The sequence below is a fragment of the Mirounga angustirostris genome, unplaced genomic scaffold, assembly GCF_029215605.1.
Source record: "Mirounga angustirostris isolate CCGP_5_RB_7025 unplaced genomic scaffold, mMirAng1.0.hap1 SCAF_1, whole genome shotgun sequence".
NCBI lineage: Eukaryota > Metazoa > Chordata > Mammalia > Carnivora > Phocidae > Mirounga > Mirounga angustirostris.
The window spans coordinates 117,910,239-117,924,232 of NW_026991709.1; the positions used below are offsets into that span (position 1 = coordinate 117,910,239).

Genomic DNA, 13,994 nt, shown 5'->3' on the forward strand with positions numbered 1-13,994 from the left:
AAACCTACATGGCTAACTGAAGTGTTACAAATTTGACAATATTAGCAATCTTATGAAGTAAAAGCTGCAAAAAACTAGGCTGCCAATGTTCTTGGAGAAAAGAGGGAGAAGTGCCTTTATAGTTTTATTCCCAAACTACTGTTCATTTTGAAACTCCAACTTTGATGGGAGGAAAAAGTAAATAGAAGCTGAGCATTCGGGACTTTCCAACACTCTGTAACAAAGTCTACAGTCCATACTTGGCAACTGTGACATCGGGTTTTTGGGTTTCTTTTTGTTTTGTTCTATTCTGTTTTGTTTTAAGGAAAACCATAAAGGCAGAAGGGAAACATGGGGATAAATAATGATTTAATCTAAGAAAGTGCCCTGATTATTTTCAATCTGTACATTTTAAAAACTGTTATAATCTTTAACAACCATTTACATCAACATTCTCTCTCTTGAAAATGAAACTATATCAGATCTTTAGTATTCTTGGAGCTGAAAAGAATAAACCTTCCATAAACTTTATCTAGATGTCAAAAATAGGACTAAAAACGATAGACTTTACCTGGATACCTAAAAATAGGAATATATCACCCCAAAGAACTGGGGGCCACATTCAACCATTAGGAACTGCCTATGTATTTCCACAGGAAAAACTCCCCATCCCAATGAGAAATTTAATTTTTTATTCCTTAAAACTTTCAAGGTTCACTGGGTTGTATCCTATTCTTTAAATCTAGCATCATTATTCTTCTGCTTTGCAAACATTTTTATTCAATTTTTACCATACTTGGTCAAGTGAAGCAAACAAAAAGAATTATGTGCTCATTACTACTAAACATTTCATTTATGATAAATTTTAACCTATAAAGCTAACTATATAGTAATGCTACTGCTCTCCAAGTCAAAACACCAATCAGCTCCAACCATCTGAAACACAGCCATGGATCCAACTGCAAATTTCCAAAAAAACTATATTGAGCTGTCAACAAACTAACTTCACGGGCATTATTTCCCAGAAGGAATTGTCTCAATGACACTAAGAGTTGTCTACAAATGAAGGATAACTTGCTTTCCCCAAGTATTCTTCAGATCTTTACTGAATAAGGAAACAGCTAGATAAAAACTAACAAAATAGAAAGAAATGAAGAAAAAATTGCTAAAAGCTGACTACTGAAAAGATAATTACCACTATAGAAAACAACTATCAATACAGAGTAGTCAGAAGCCATTTAATATAAGGACAAACATGTTAATAGTTTCAGATTATACAAAGCAAAGTAAAACAATTATATTTTCAATGATTCCCACTTACGATGATAAAGTTAAATTATATTCAGATACACTATTTAGTGAAGAATAAAGAAAGATTCATGTTAAATCTCTCAATGCTTAAAAGGATAAGCTTCAGGTATAAAAATATTTGTGTAAAAAAGTCATGTAAATAAGGAGTTACCATTAACTTATTCTGCACAAATCATATGTTATTTGATAAATCAAAGGAAGTTCTGAATGAAAAAAGTTTTAAATTATTTTTAAGATATCTATAGGACAAAATGTCCTCATTAGTTTTGTTTCCCAATTTCTCACAAATATTTGACCATCCCTTATTAAAATTTATTCAATATGTATACTTATTATGTATTAATGAGGTTGCTTACTATATTCCTTCCCACCTCAGAAAATGTCTTTTCAACAAATCTCATACTCTTTTCTCTAGACTCAGAGTAAGAAGCTTCTTATTTCCTTTCCAAAGCTAAGTTTTCCACCTTGGTATTCTATTTAATGCTTTTCTGTCTTCTACAGGAACTTGGGTCCTTCGTTTACAGGATACCAGTCCTAGCCTCTGTCTCCCAAAATATGAAATACTTCCTCAATCTTTGCTACCTTGACTTGATCCTGTCTTTCTCTTACCACTCAAGTTTTCTTCCTCTCACTTTGTCAAACTTCTCAAATCATGCATATCATTTTCTCTAACTCTATTGATGCCAGTTTCAAAATCCAATGGCCCTTCCTACCCCTTCACTTTCTTTGATTTCTAAGCAACACATCAAAACTGCTCCTTTGGTTTTAACAATGCTGCACTATCCTAACTCCTTTAATGGAACATTTTCCTTCTATTGCCTTTATTAATGTAGATGCTCCCTGAGAAAGAATCAGCACCAGCCATTCGCTCTCCTCTGTAATTTCATCCACTTTCATGATGCAGGTGATCATCCCATGTCCATGACTGCTGTATCTCTCCAGCCTGACCTCTCTCTACAGATGCAATTTCTATCTGTAACTGTCCATTGGAGACTGCTTGATATGCCCAAAATAAACAAGGCTAAAATCCAAATTCACATTTCTCTGCCCCAATCTTGACTTCTTAACTTCCTGTGTTTCTTTTATCCTTCTCCCAGCCACCTATGTTTAACATTTCCAAATCATCTTGGTCTCCTTTTCAATTCTCCCCTCCAAATTTAAATACTAAGTTCTATCAATTCTTCCTTTATAACATCTTTCACATCTGCCATTTTTTCTCCTATCCTTACAGCTAGTATCTAGTTCAGGCTTCAACTTCTTCAGACCTGGATTACTATAAAAACTGCTCACCCAAGCTATAGCCTTCTCCACTTTCCATTTTTCAATCTATACTGAACACAGCCACTAAAATACTTTTCCCAAAATACCACTGGACACAACACATCCTTTCTCAAAAATCATTTAATGAACCCATTTTCTATAAACCCAAATTCCTTAGCCTGGCATTCTGGCCCTTTTCATTTGTTTTGTTTGTTATTTTTCCAGATATTTCCCACTACTATCCAACCGAAATATTTTGTTCAAAAGGCTAAGTCAATTCATTTTCTCAAAAATATACATTGCACATGTCTTTGTTAACATCTTTCCCCACATCCCCTGTTCTGGAGCAATCTACATATTTTTGAGAGTAGTTTTGGGTAGTAGGTAAAAACATGGACTCTGGAGCCAGAATCTGAGTTCTAATTCCAGCTGGGCCATTTGTGGAGTGTCTTTGGGCAAGTTACCTAAACTTTTTGTACCTTGATTTTCTCCTCCATAATATGGAAATAATAATAGTACCTATCTCATAGGTTGTGAGGACTAAGGAAGTGAATATATTTAAGGTACCTGGCACACAGTATCACTATAAAAATATTGACAATTATTAATGTTTGAAGGCTGAGCTCAACTGACACTGTTCCATGAAACCTTGATTAGCTCAATCTACAGTGACCTCTTTTCTATGTTTCCAAAATATCTATTGTAAAGCACAAAAGTTTAAGTATAAAACATGGTTTCTCAACAGTGACATTATTGACATTTGGGGCCAGGTAATTCTTTGTTGTAGAGGTCGTCTAGGGCACTGTAGGATGTTTAAGCAGCATACCTAGCTTCTACTCACTAGATGCCAGTAGTGATCCATCCCTCAATTGTGAAACCAAAAATGTTTCCAGACATTATCAAATGTCCCCTGGGGAGCAAAATTGTTCAGTCAAGAACCACTAGTATAATATAAGATAAAGTACATGACAGCACTTTGTAACCTCAAAGTAACATACAAGGGTCAAGTATTATTACCACTCAGCACTTATCAAATACACGTCTGCATTATTTAATTGATTTGAAACTTGTATGTACACAGTTGACCCTTAAACAATGCAAGAGTTAGAGGTGCTCACCCCCCCACATAATTGAAAATCTGCACATAATTTTTAACTCCCCCCAAACTCAACTACTAATAGCCTCCTATTGACCAAAGCCTTACCTATAACATAGTCAATTAACACATATTTTGTATGTTACATGTATTATATACTACATTCTAAAAATAATCTGGAGAAAAGAATATTAAGAAAATCATTAAGGAAGAGAAAATATTTACAGTCCTATACTGTAAAAAATCCATATATATGTAGATCCATGCAGTTCAAATCTGTATTGTTAAAGGGTCAACTATACTTTCATTATCCAGTTAGTTTTAATATCCTTTAGTATGGAATTCATGTTTTATTTATTCATTTCCACAATCACACCCAATGGAAGGCCTTGGACATCTGTTGATTGATAGGTAAGACAGAGGTAACCTGAAACAGAACACAGTGACCTGGAAAGAGCATGGGATTTGCAGTCAGAAGACCAGGTTCATATCTTAGCTCTGCCCTCACTTATTTCAGAACTTTGAGCAATTCATTAAAGTCTATGAGCCTCAGTTTTCTGATCTATAAAATGTAATATCTATATAGGTTGGCTATGATGTTCAAATACGATCAGGAACCATGTGAAAGAACCATGTATACTGCAGAATTAATATATACATAGGATCATATACGTAAAAAGACAAAAATGACAATTATACCATAATACTTCATTTATCCAGAATCATCAGGGTCTTTCTTTATAACCTTATTTTCTAGGTAACTGAAGCTTATGCCTTTAAGTGTTTAACTTTGAAATTTAAACTATTTTGATGGAAGTTTTCTACTTTCAGAAGTACTATACATATTCTTCTATCTTCTAAAACAATAGGTACTGAATATAATTTAACTTTTACTTACTTACTCTGGCCATTGTTGTAAACATTAATTACCATTCTAACATACAACTCCTTAGAGATTATCAGATATGTAATGCTGTTGAACTCTTTATTAAAGAGAGTCAGAGGTACTGTGCCCCATTTTGTTTCACTGCAGCCCTCATGCCCCTTCTGTTGCCCCTCTAATTCTCTATGCATTAAAGACTAACTACTGAAGTTTGTTAAAGTTGAAGGAGGGCTTTCATACTCCTATGACTAAAGTTTATAAATGGAAAACTTCATGGCAGCTACTGCTCAGAGATGTTTTTTGTTACTTTCTGATTCTCAGTGGTGTTCTGGGTAACTGAAATTGCTGGGAAGGCAATTTCTTTTTCTACTCTTTGTACACATACAGACCGTACCATATATTGCAATGCATATATATATGTACATACAATAAAAATGCACATAGAACTAACCTACTTATATCTTAAAAATCTTCTGTGAGTGCTTCCTGATGCCACTCAAAAAAAAAAAAAAAAGTCTCATTAATTTGAAGCTACAACAGAGTAATCATACTATTTGAAAGAAAAAAAAAAGTGCCAGGATTCATGTGCTCCCATCATAAGCAAACCCAAAAGAAAAGGAAAATAGTATTATTAAATTTCCTTTCAGAATCTCTTGACTGAATTCTTTTAAGACTTATATGCATGCCTGCTTTTCTATCTGAACAGATATAAAGACAAACAGAAAGGTCTATATTTTCCAGTTAAAAAAAGAAATTTGTTCATCTTCAGTTATAAACACTAAACTTCAGACAAAAGGAAAACTTAATAAAATTTAACAGGAGAAAATCAAAATCAAATTGAAAATTGCATTGTGAGTCAGGAGCATTTTGTTCTTATGTTTGTAAATTACATGAGCCACAGAACAACCTGTTCCCCTGACACTTCAGAACACTTGTACTATTTTTAGATATATAACAAATAGTAATAACATAAGTAATAAAAACAAAGTCATCTTTAATAAATCATGATAATTTACCTCTGTGAAATGTTATAAAACATATAAGGGGGGGAAGTAAAAATTTGGAGGGAAAAGATAAATCAAGTCAAAATATACTTTTAAAAAAGGTTTTTTTGTTTTGTTTTTAAAACTTTTAGTGGTTCAAGACAAAATAAAGGGTGAAAGAAAGATAAGAATGAAAAAAACAAAGGAAGGAAAGAAGGAAGAAAGGGGGGATGAAAGGAAACTAGAAAGAAAGAAGAAAACATGGCATATCTAACAGTATTTAGAAGCTACTGGTAGAATTATCTAGCCTTGTACCTGACAACCGTAGTCCAAAAGAAGCTGCAGTATATCCAAGTTTTCGTTTTCAATAGTTATGGTAACAGCATTTCTCCCAAGCACATCTACGCAATTTATGTTCAAGTCACCTGAATTGTTTTCCTCCAAAATCTTTTTAACCATATAATAGTCACCTAAATAACAATATACAAACATAATTAAATATCCAAGACATATTAGATAAGAATAACTGTAAAAACTTAGCCTGTTGATTTAAAATTTAAAAACCTAAACTCATTTTTGTATATGGAAATGTGCAAAGAAAATATGAACATTTCCTTGCTGAAAACCTTATCCTGATAAAACAGTATGTACATCAGCTGCAAGCAAAAAGAAAAAATTTTAAATGTGCAGTTGAAATAAAAGTTGTTAGTTTAAAATTCACAACTGACTGATTATAAGGAGAGAAACTTTTAGAAGATATTTAAAGCAATAATGTCCATAAGTACAGACTGGAAACTAGAAAAACCTAAGAAGCATAAAGGATTTAAGTTTTACACCTCAAATACATAAACACATTTACTGGCACATAATAATGGTTAAAAATAAGATCTAAAAACAAGCAGAGGATATTAAGAAGTGGTTTTACAGGGGAAAAGCTAGTTTGGAAAAGCAGTATGAATGTATATATGCTAGTGGATATGCATAGTAAATGGGAAGGATGCCAGAAATTCCTTTCCTCCCCACTCTCCACACACACACACACACACACACACACACACACACACACACACGCATGCACCCCTTCTCTCATTAATGAACCTGTTTACATGGCCAGGGAATATTCAGCTAATAAAACTCTAAGGCAGAACTAGGATTAATGATGGTAAAGGCTCAAGTGAGAATATTTCAAAGTGAAGTTTCACCTCTCAGGAGCATGCAGATTACCTTCTGCCTAACTCCATTCTGTCTACATCAAAACAATTGACCGTTAGGGGAAAATGAGAATAAGTACGGAGGTCATCATTATAGTGCCCATTATATTTGTCTGTTCACCAGCTAGTGCAGTAATTTGGCGGAATAAATCAAAAGAGAAGTGCTTCATTCTGCATGGAGCACTGGGTGCTATGCACAAACAATGAATCATGGAACACTACATCTAAAACTAATGATGTAATGTATGGGGATTAACATAAGAATAAAAAAAAATCTAAAAAAAAAAATTACTCAAAAGAGAAGTGCTAAATAAATAAAGCCAGGTGGGTTTTGTTTGTTTTATTTCATCTAACTTTTGAAACATAGGATGAATAAACCATTTTAAATGACTTGCAAATATAGTTGTCCTTAAAAGTCTATGAATAATAAACAGGAAAAGAACAATCAGAGTGGAAACCACAAGGAAAAAGAAATGAATAATTTCATGATACAGAATGAAAAAACCCTAAAACTGAACTAATTGGGTGAATAAGAAGGAGAAGTAACAGATTTTTGTTAAAACTTCTAACAAATTTGCTATTTTTAGCCAGTGACTTTAAAGTCCCCACACATTTTGGAAGAAGTCGAATAGTAGTTTTTTTAATGGTATATTTCCTTAGTTCCCTCAAGAAGAAAACTAGTCACAAAAAGAAATATTTTCCTCATAGCACTACTAATTAATATTTAAACACTTCTGTTCCAGACAAAAACTTACCAAACACTTCACAAAGCGAAGCTCTTAGTCACAAGCTGAACTAATAGTGAACATACAGATAGACCAGTGAAAATTTAGCACTATTACTGGAAAACAATGTTTAAAACCTTATTTCAGGTGATTTCAATATATAAGTGGTCAGAGAATGCCTCCCATAAAAGCTCTGCATTTTCTTTGGTTTCATGATGTGTCTAGGTGAGGACTAATTTATCTAGGGAGTCATTAGGCTTTCTGAATCTAAGGACTTCTGCCCTTCATAAATTCTGCAATAATTTCAGCTATTCTCTCTTCAAATACTGCTTCATCCTCATATTACTCTTTTTTCTATTGGAACTTCTATTAAACATTATGTTGGATCATCTCATTCCAACTTCTGTGTCTCTAAAGATTTCTTATTGTTCCTCTTTCTCTCTCTTCTATATTCTTGATAATTTCTTCAAATCTTTCAGTTACTTATTATTTTTTATTAACCCATTCATTTTTTTAAAGATTTTATTTATTTATTTGAGAGAGAGAGAATGAGAGAGAGCATATGAGAGGGGTTAGGGTCAGAGGGAGAAGCAGACTCTCCGCCAAGCAAGGAGCCCGATGCGGGACTCGATCCAGGGACTCCAGGATCATGACCCGAGCCGAAGGCAGTCACCTAACCAACTGAGCCACCCAGGCACCCTAACCCATTCATTTTTAATGACTATTTTTTTACTTAAGTTTTATTGGATTCCTTTCCAAATCTTTTGATTTACCTTCTTACGTTTTCATTTCCTTAAGATTTTAGTTATTTTATTTATTTTTTTAAGATTTTATTTACTTATTTGACAGACAAGGAGATAGAGAGAGAGGGAACACAAGCAGGTGGAGTGGGAAAGGGAGAAGCAGGGAGAAGCAGGCTTCCCACTGAGCAGGAAGCCTGACATGGGGCTCAATCCCAGGACCCTGGCATCATGACCTGAGCCTAAGGCTTAATGACTTAGCCACCCAGGGGCCCCAGATTTTAGTCATTTTAAACATACTTATTTTATGATTTCTATATGGTAATTATCTAAGGCCTCAGGGATTTAATCCTATGTGTTGTGTCTATTGACTCATTCTTGAGAATGGGTGACTGTCTTCTGAATTTTTTAATTGGGTGTTGCAAACTCTTCATGCAGATTAACTGTGGGAATCCTGGCAGCTTAGTTTGAAAGGTTGTAACATCAAGGATGTTTTGTTTCCTTCTTCTGGATAACTCAGAGGTTTTGCTATCCTATCAATCTTTTTTATATTTATTTCTCAATTTAGGTTTTCACAGACCAAGTAGGTAATATTAAACTCCAAGCCCTGGGGGCACCTGGATGGCTCAGTCGGTTGAGTGTCTGACTTCAGCTCAGGTCATGATCCTGGAGTCCCAGGATCAAGCTCCATGTTAGGCTCCCTGCTCGGTGGGCAGTCTGCTTCCCCCTCTCCCCCTGCCCCTTCTCTCACTCTCTCTCTCTCAAATAAATAAAATCTTTTTTAAAAACTAAAAACAAATAAATTAAACAAACAAGCAAACAAACTCCAAACCAACAAGAGTGAGGACTACAGCTGCAAATTCTTACTTACAAGCTTCTCTGTAGTCTCCCAGTGCTGGTGGGTGGGTTCTTTTCTTCATCTACCCCTTTGCTACAGGTACCGTGCTTTAAGGATCCTGATTTTATGCATGGATGTTGTGCTAATTTCCCACTTTGTACAAACACAAGGCCTTATAACCTGTTTCCATATGGGTATTGAAATTCAAATCCCTATAATGCCTGGACCAATAACTAACTCTTGCCCCATCCACAGAGCAGCTAAAATGTTAGCTCACACACTCATCTGTTTTTCAGTCTTTTCCTCATTTTTGGATCATGAGTGTCTCCTTAATTTCCTGAAAGCTCAGCTGTTCACTTAAATGGACATTTGTTATATTTTAACTGGCATTTCTAGGTGATTTGAAGCAGAAGGGTTTTCAAATTATCTAGTCAGCCATTTGTCAGAGACAGAAAAGTATAAAGAATTGTATAAGTACAATTCTTATAAAATTTTACAAATTCCAGGTATAGCAAATGGAAAGAAACAACTGCTACCTGTTTTAAAACTTCAGATAGCTGTTTCAAGAGTAATTGTATCGCAGATGTCAGATACTCTAGCTTTAGGTTTCAGAGACTATATCCATCGCAGTCAGGGGACTATACAAGAAAATAAAACTTAAAAAATCAAACCAAGTAAGTAATTTTCATCCCTAAAAATAAAAAGTTCCACCCTGCAACAGCTGACATACTCATGCAAGTGAAAAATTACATGCTATAGTCACAGAACCTATAGGAAAGTAGAGTGGTTTCTAAGTATTCGACCTAAGTTTACATTTGCAAGCCATTTAAAACAATGTGCTACATTGTTTTAGAACAGTCTTAATATTCAGGATGAGTGTATATGTACAAAGAAGTTAGTAAATTTAAAATACATAGCAAGAAGCTAGTTATAGAGCAAGGATTACAATTTAAATGCCTTTTTATGTCAAATATATGAATGCTTTTCATTTTATATTGAAGTTGCTTTTAAGAGTTACATAAATCATTTGTCTTTTAAAATGTAATATATACAAGGAAATGCAACATAATCTGTTTACCTCTTGGCTAGATGGTTCTTTTTTCGGTGAAGGAAAAATAAACGTTTCAATCAATTCCACTAGTACACCAATTTAATAGCAAGCCTTCTCAGCTCCCTCTCCAAAATAGTTCCCATACTCATCCACTTGTATCCATGTATACTGTTACCCACAGTCAAAGCCACTATCATCTCTCTCTCTCAAATAAATAGACTCTTTACTGAAATAGCTGCCAATACTCTAATACAAAGCTCAACACACTTTTTCTATAAAGAGCCATATAGTAAGTATTTCAGGCATATGGGCGATATTATCTCAAGTTGCAAATATTCAAGTCTGACCTTACAGCACAAAGGCGGCCACAGACTACATATACACAAATGAATTCCAATGTTTTCCAATAAAACTTTTACTTGTGAACACTAAAGTTCAAATTTCATATAATTTTCCTATTATAAAATATTATTCTTGACTTATTCCCAACCATTTGAAATGTAAAATGTAAACTATTTTTAGCTCACAGGCCTTAGAAAAACAGGTGGTAAGGATTTGGCCTGTGGGCCATAGTTTGCCCACCTTGCTCTAGCCCCTGCTCTAGTCCCACCCCTTTAATCCACTGTCCACCTAGCAGCCAGAGTGATCTTTTTTAAATTAAAATCACTCAATTCCCAAAAATCTTGAGATTTCCCATCACACCTAAAATAAGTGCCAAAATTTTCATTGTGGCTTACTAAGCCCTATGGCACTTGAGCTTTGCTACCATTCCCTATTAACCTCATGCAACTCTCCTGTTTACTCACTATGATCTTTCTAGACCAATGTTTTCCAAAATGCAGGTTGCAACCCACCAGGAGTCATGAAATCAATGTAATGAGTACTAAACAATTTTTAAAAATAAAATAATATATAAAACACCAGGGTAATCTCATGGATCTTTAGCAATCAGTTCACCCTGGCCAACTGTGATAAACCCTTAAGAAATACAGTGGAGAGGGGCGCCTGGGTGGCTCAGAAGTTAAGCGTCTGCCTTTGGCTCGGGTCATGATCCCAGGGTCCTGGGATCAAGCCCCACATCGGGCTGCTCCGCGGGAAGCCTGCTTCTCCCTCTCCCGCTCCTGCTCCCCTGCTTGTGTTCCCTCTCTCACTGTGTCTCTGTCAAATAAATAAATAAAATCTTTAAAAAAAAAATACAGTGGAGAAATGTTACAATATCAATTAAGAATAGATGATTCCATCTCTTCTTCATTGGCATCTCACTTTATTTTCTGGCATATGATGGTAAATTTTAGTGTCACTAAAATGGGAGCATTAATGTTGATCAGTTCAGTTTAATTTTATAGTATCCAAATTTTCAGTTAGTTGTGAAGTATGGGAGAATTTATGTCAAAAAAATCTGTAAAGCTTTTCAAACTAAGTTTCTGTAACAAACTTTCTGAGTGTGTCAACTGCAACATTCTAATTGAACTATTACTAAAGACACTTAAAAGATTTTATTATTAAAAGGAAAAAGAATAACAAAGTAAAAAAAATACAAAGACATGATCAAATTTAGTTGCTGGATTTGTAAATACAAATCGTGACAATAATGATTAAAATGTTAACTCTATAGCAAACTTCAAATTAGTTTGAACCAAATTCTAAAAAGAAAAAAAATACAAGACTTTTGCAGTGAAGGTGACTTAAAAATGTAGTTTTACCCAAATGTGCAAAACCCAGTATTTCTCATAAGCCCCAATGTTTTATAATCAGTTATAAATGAAACCTTAAAACTTAAAGATACTAAAAAACATGGTATGTTTGAGTATTTTTGAAAAAAGACAATTATTACTGTAAGTTCTTAGCCATTTATGACTGTTAATGAAGACTATTAATGATAATGAATATCATCTGGCAAAGGAGCAAAGATTCACTCTGCTGTAGGAAAAAATTATACTTACAGCATAGAAGGTGATGCTTTTTTTATAGTTAGTTGACAAATTAAAAATTATTAACAGTATACTCTTGTATCTATTAGAAAAACAATTAGAAGCAATGTTTATTTTGTAATTAGAGTCTGGTATATGACTGGTATATGATGCAATTCAGTGATGTTGCAAGTTGTATAAAATTTTACTTTACATCAATTAGCTAAAAAAGTCCCATCAAATATATTAAGTAAGGTCTTATTAAAATGGCAGTTTAGTATTACTTCTCCCAGAAATGCTGCCCACTTTAATAGCATGCTTAGTCCAAAGTTATGCAAATTCATCAAGGCACCCTTCCACACAACGCAGCAAATCCTACTACAAAGGTGATGTAAGACCTCAGACTAGATTGAGCCCAAGGACAGCTCTCTCCATACCTCCTGTGCCCTCATGCTGAAATTTCAAGAAGGGCATCCTGACTCATTAACTGCAAACAGAAATTTCCTGAAAATGCCCTTCATGGGGAATTGGAAGGTCCTAAATCCGGACTAAGTCCTTTCATTATTTCCTTTCTCAGCACAAGAACTGATCATTAGCAAATTAAAGGGTTAATATAGGTTTAGCTCGTGAACATATACTAAAAGCTACCATCTACTCAAGTTACATTAAAAGAGGTAAATTAACATGAACTATACTTAGTTAGGCATTCCCTAAACCAACGTAGTAACCCTTTCTCCAGCCATCAGGCCTGAGTAAACCACAGGCTCCCACAAATAAAAGTGGCTCATTATCACATTAACTCTCAATGAGAGAGGAAAGAGGTGGTCATAAGAATCCTGCTTAATATTTCATAAAATAGCCAGCTCTTGTTTCAATTATCTTTCACCTCTGAGTTGCAGCGTTCTATGTCTATAAAGAATATGAATGTGCTTTCTGAGAATATTACTGGGGGCGGAGAACATACTTAACTTGATTGTCACTAGTACAGGAACTTTGACTTCTTCTAAATTTTATACAAAGAACCAATGATACATGATTCTGACCTACTTTCAAGATAAATAAGAGCCACTATTAAGCAGCCACTACCTGGAGATCAGCACTTACCTAGATATATTGAGCTCATTTTTCATAAAGCCAGCTATACAAACAATAAAATCAAACATAAAATCTTTTTTTTCCCATTTTTTTCCTTTACTCATTAATCTGTACACACCCATCCACTAACATCCACTAACATCCACATAACCAAAATCTCCATAATTTTTGCTTTAGGAAATCTCCCTAAATGGACTATATGATAAACATTTTGTACACATAGAGTAGGATTGCTAAATGAAAAGGATGAGAAACATAGATACAATAGTGTGGATTTGTTCTAGTGCTATTAAATCTTTTCACTTTTATTGGATAAATATAATCCACAGAATCAAGGTTTATAAAACATTCATAGAGAGCAAGTTTAATCTCCAGCTAGTAAATCCAAATTTGGATATGTCTTTTCTAACACAAATGATTTTCATTCATTCAACTATAACTAGATCAATACAACATAATGTCTAAGAGTGCAGGCTCAAGCAGATCTGAGTTCTACCACTTCCTAGCTAATGTAACCTTGGGCAAAGTGATTTTAAAATTTTGCTAAGCCTCATTTTCCTCATTTGTAAAATAGGTATAACAACAGATCTGGCTCATGGGGTTGTCAGGATAAAATGAAATAATCTATGAAAAGCATATACACTCTACCCTAATGGCTGTTTTAGCAAATGTTTGCCATTCAGTTTGATGAAAGCTCCAATGTAATAGTGGAAGCTATCACTACTTCAAGAAATTTCTTACTTTTAGATTAAAAGTAAAATACACTAAAAAAGGCTTAACAGTATTAGTGAATATAAAGATGTAAGCAAATAAAAATATGGCTATAACTCAAATTTATTTTTTCAATGTAAATTGTATACCATACACATATGTAATTTAAACCATTTTTCCAAATCTAAGCCAAGAATTCAT

General features: G+C 34.1%; 1 protein-coding gene across 6 annotated transcripts in view; it reads right to left on the reverse strand.

Annotated features, from left to right (window-relative positions):
- The window catches only part of TRPC1 (transient receptor potential cation channel subfamily C member 1), a 71,503-nt gene that overhangs the window by 55,000 nt on the left and 2,509 nt on the right, over positions 1–13,994 (reverse strand). For 4 of the 6 annotated variants that reach the window (XM_045870068.3, XM_045870067.3, XM_064586829.1 and 1 more), the window contains exon 2: positions 5,828–5,982. The exons of the other annotated variants lie outside the window; for them this stretch is intronic. In XM_045870068.3, coding sequence (XP_045726024.1) covers positions 5,828–5,982 — 155 coding nt within the window. The remainder of the gene's footprint in view (positions 1–5,827; positions 5,983–13,994) is intronic. 6 annotated transcript variants of the gene reach the window in all.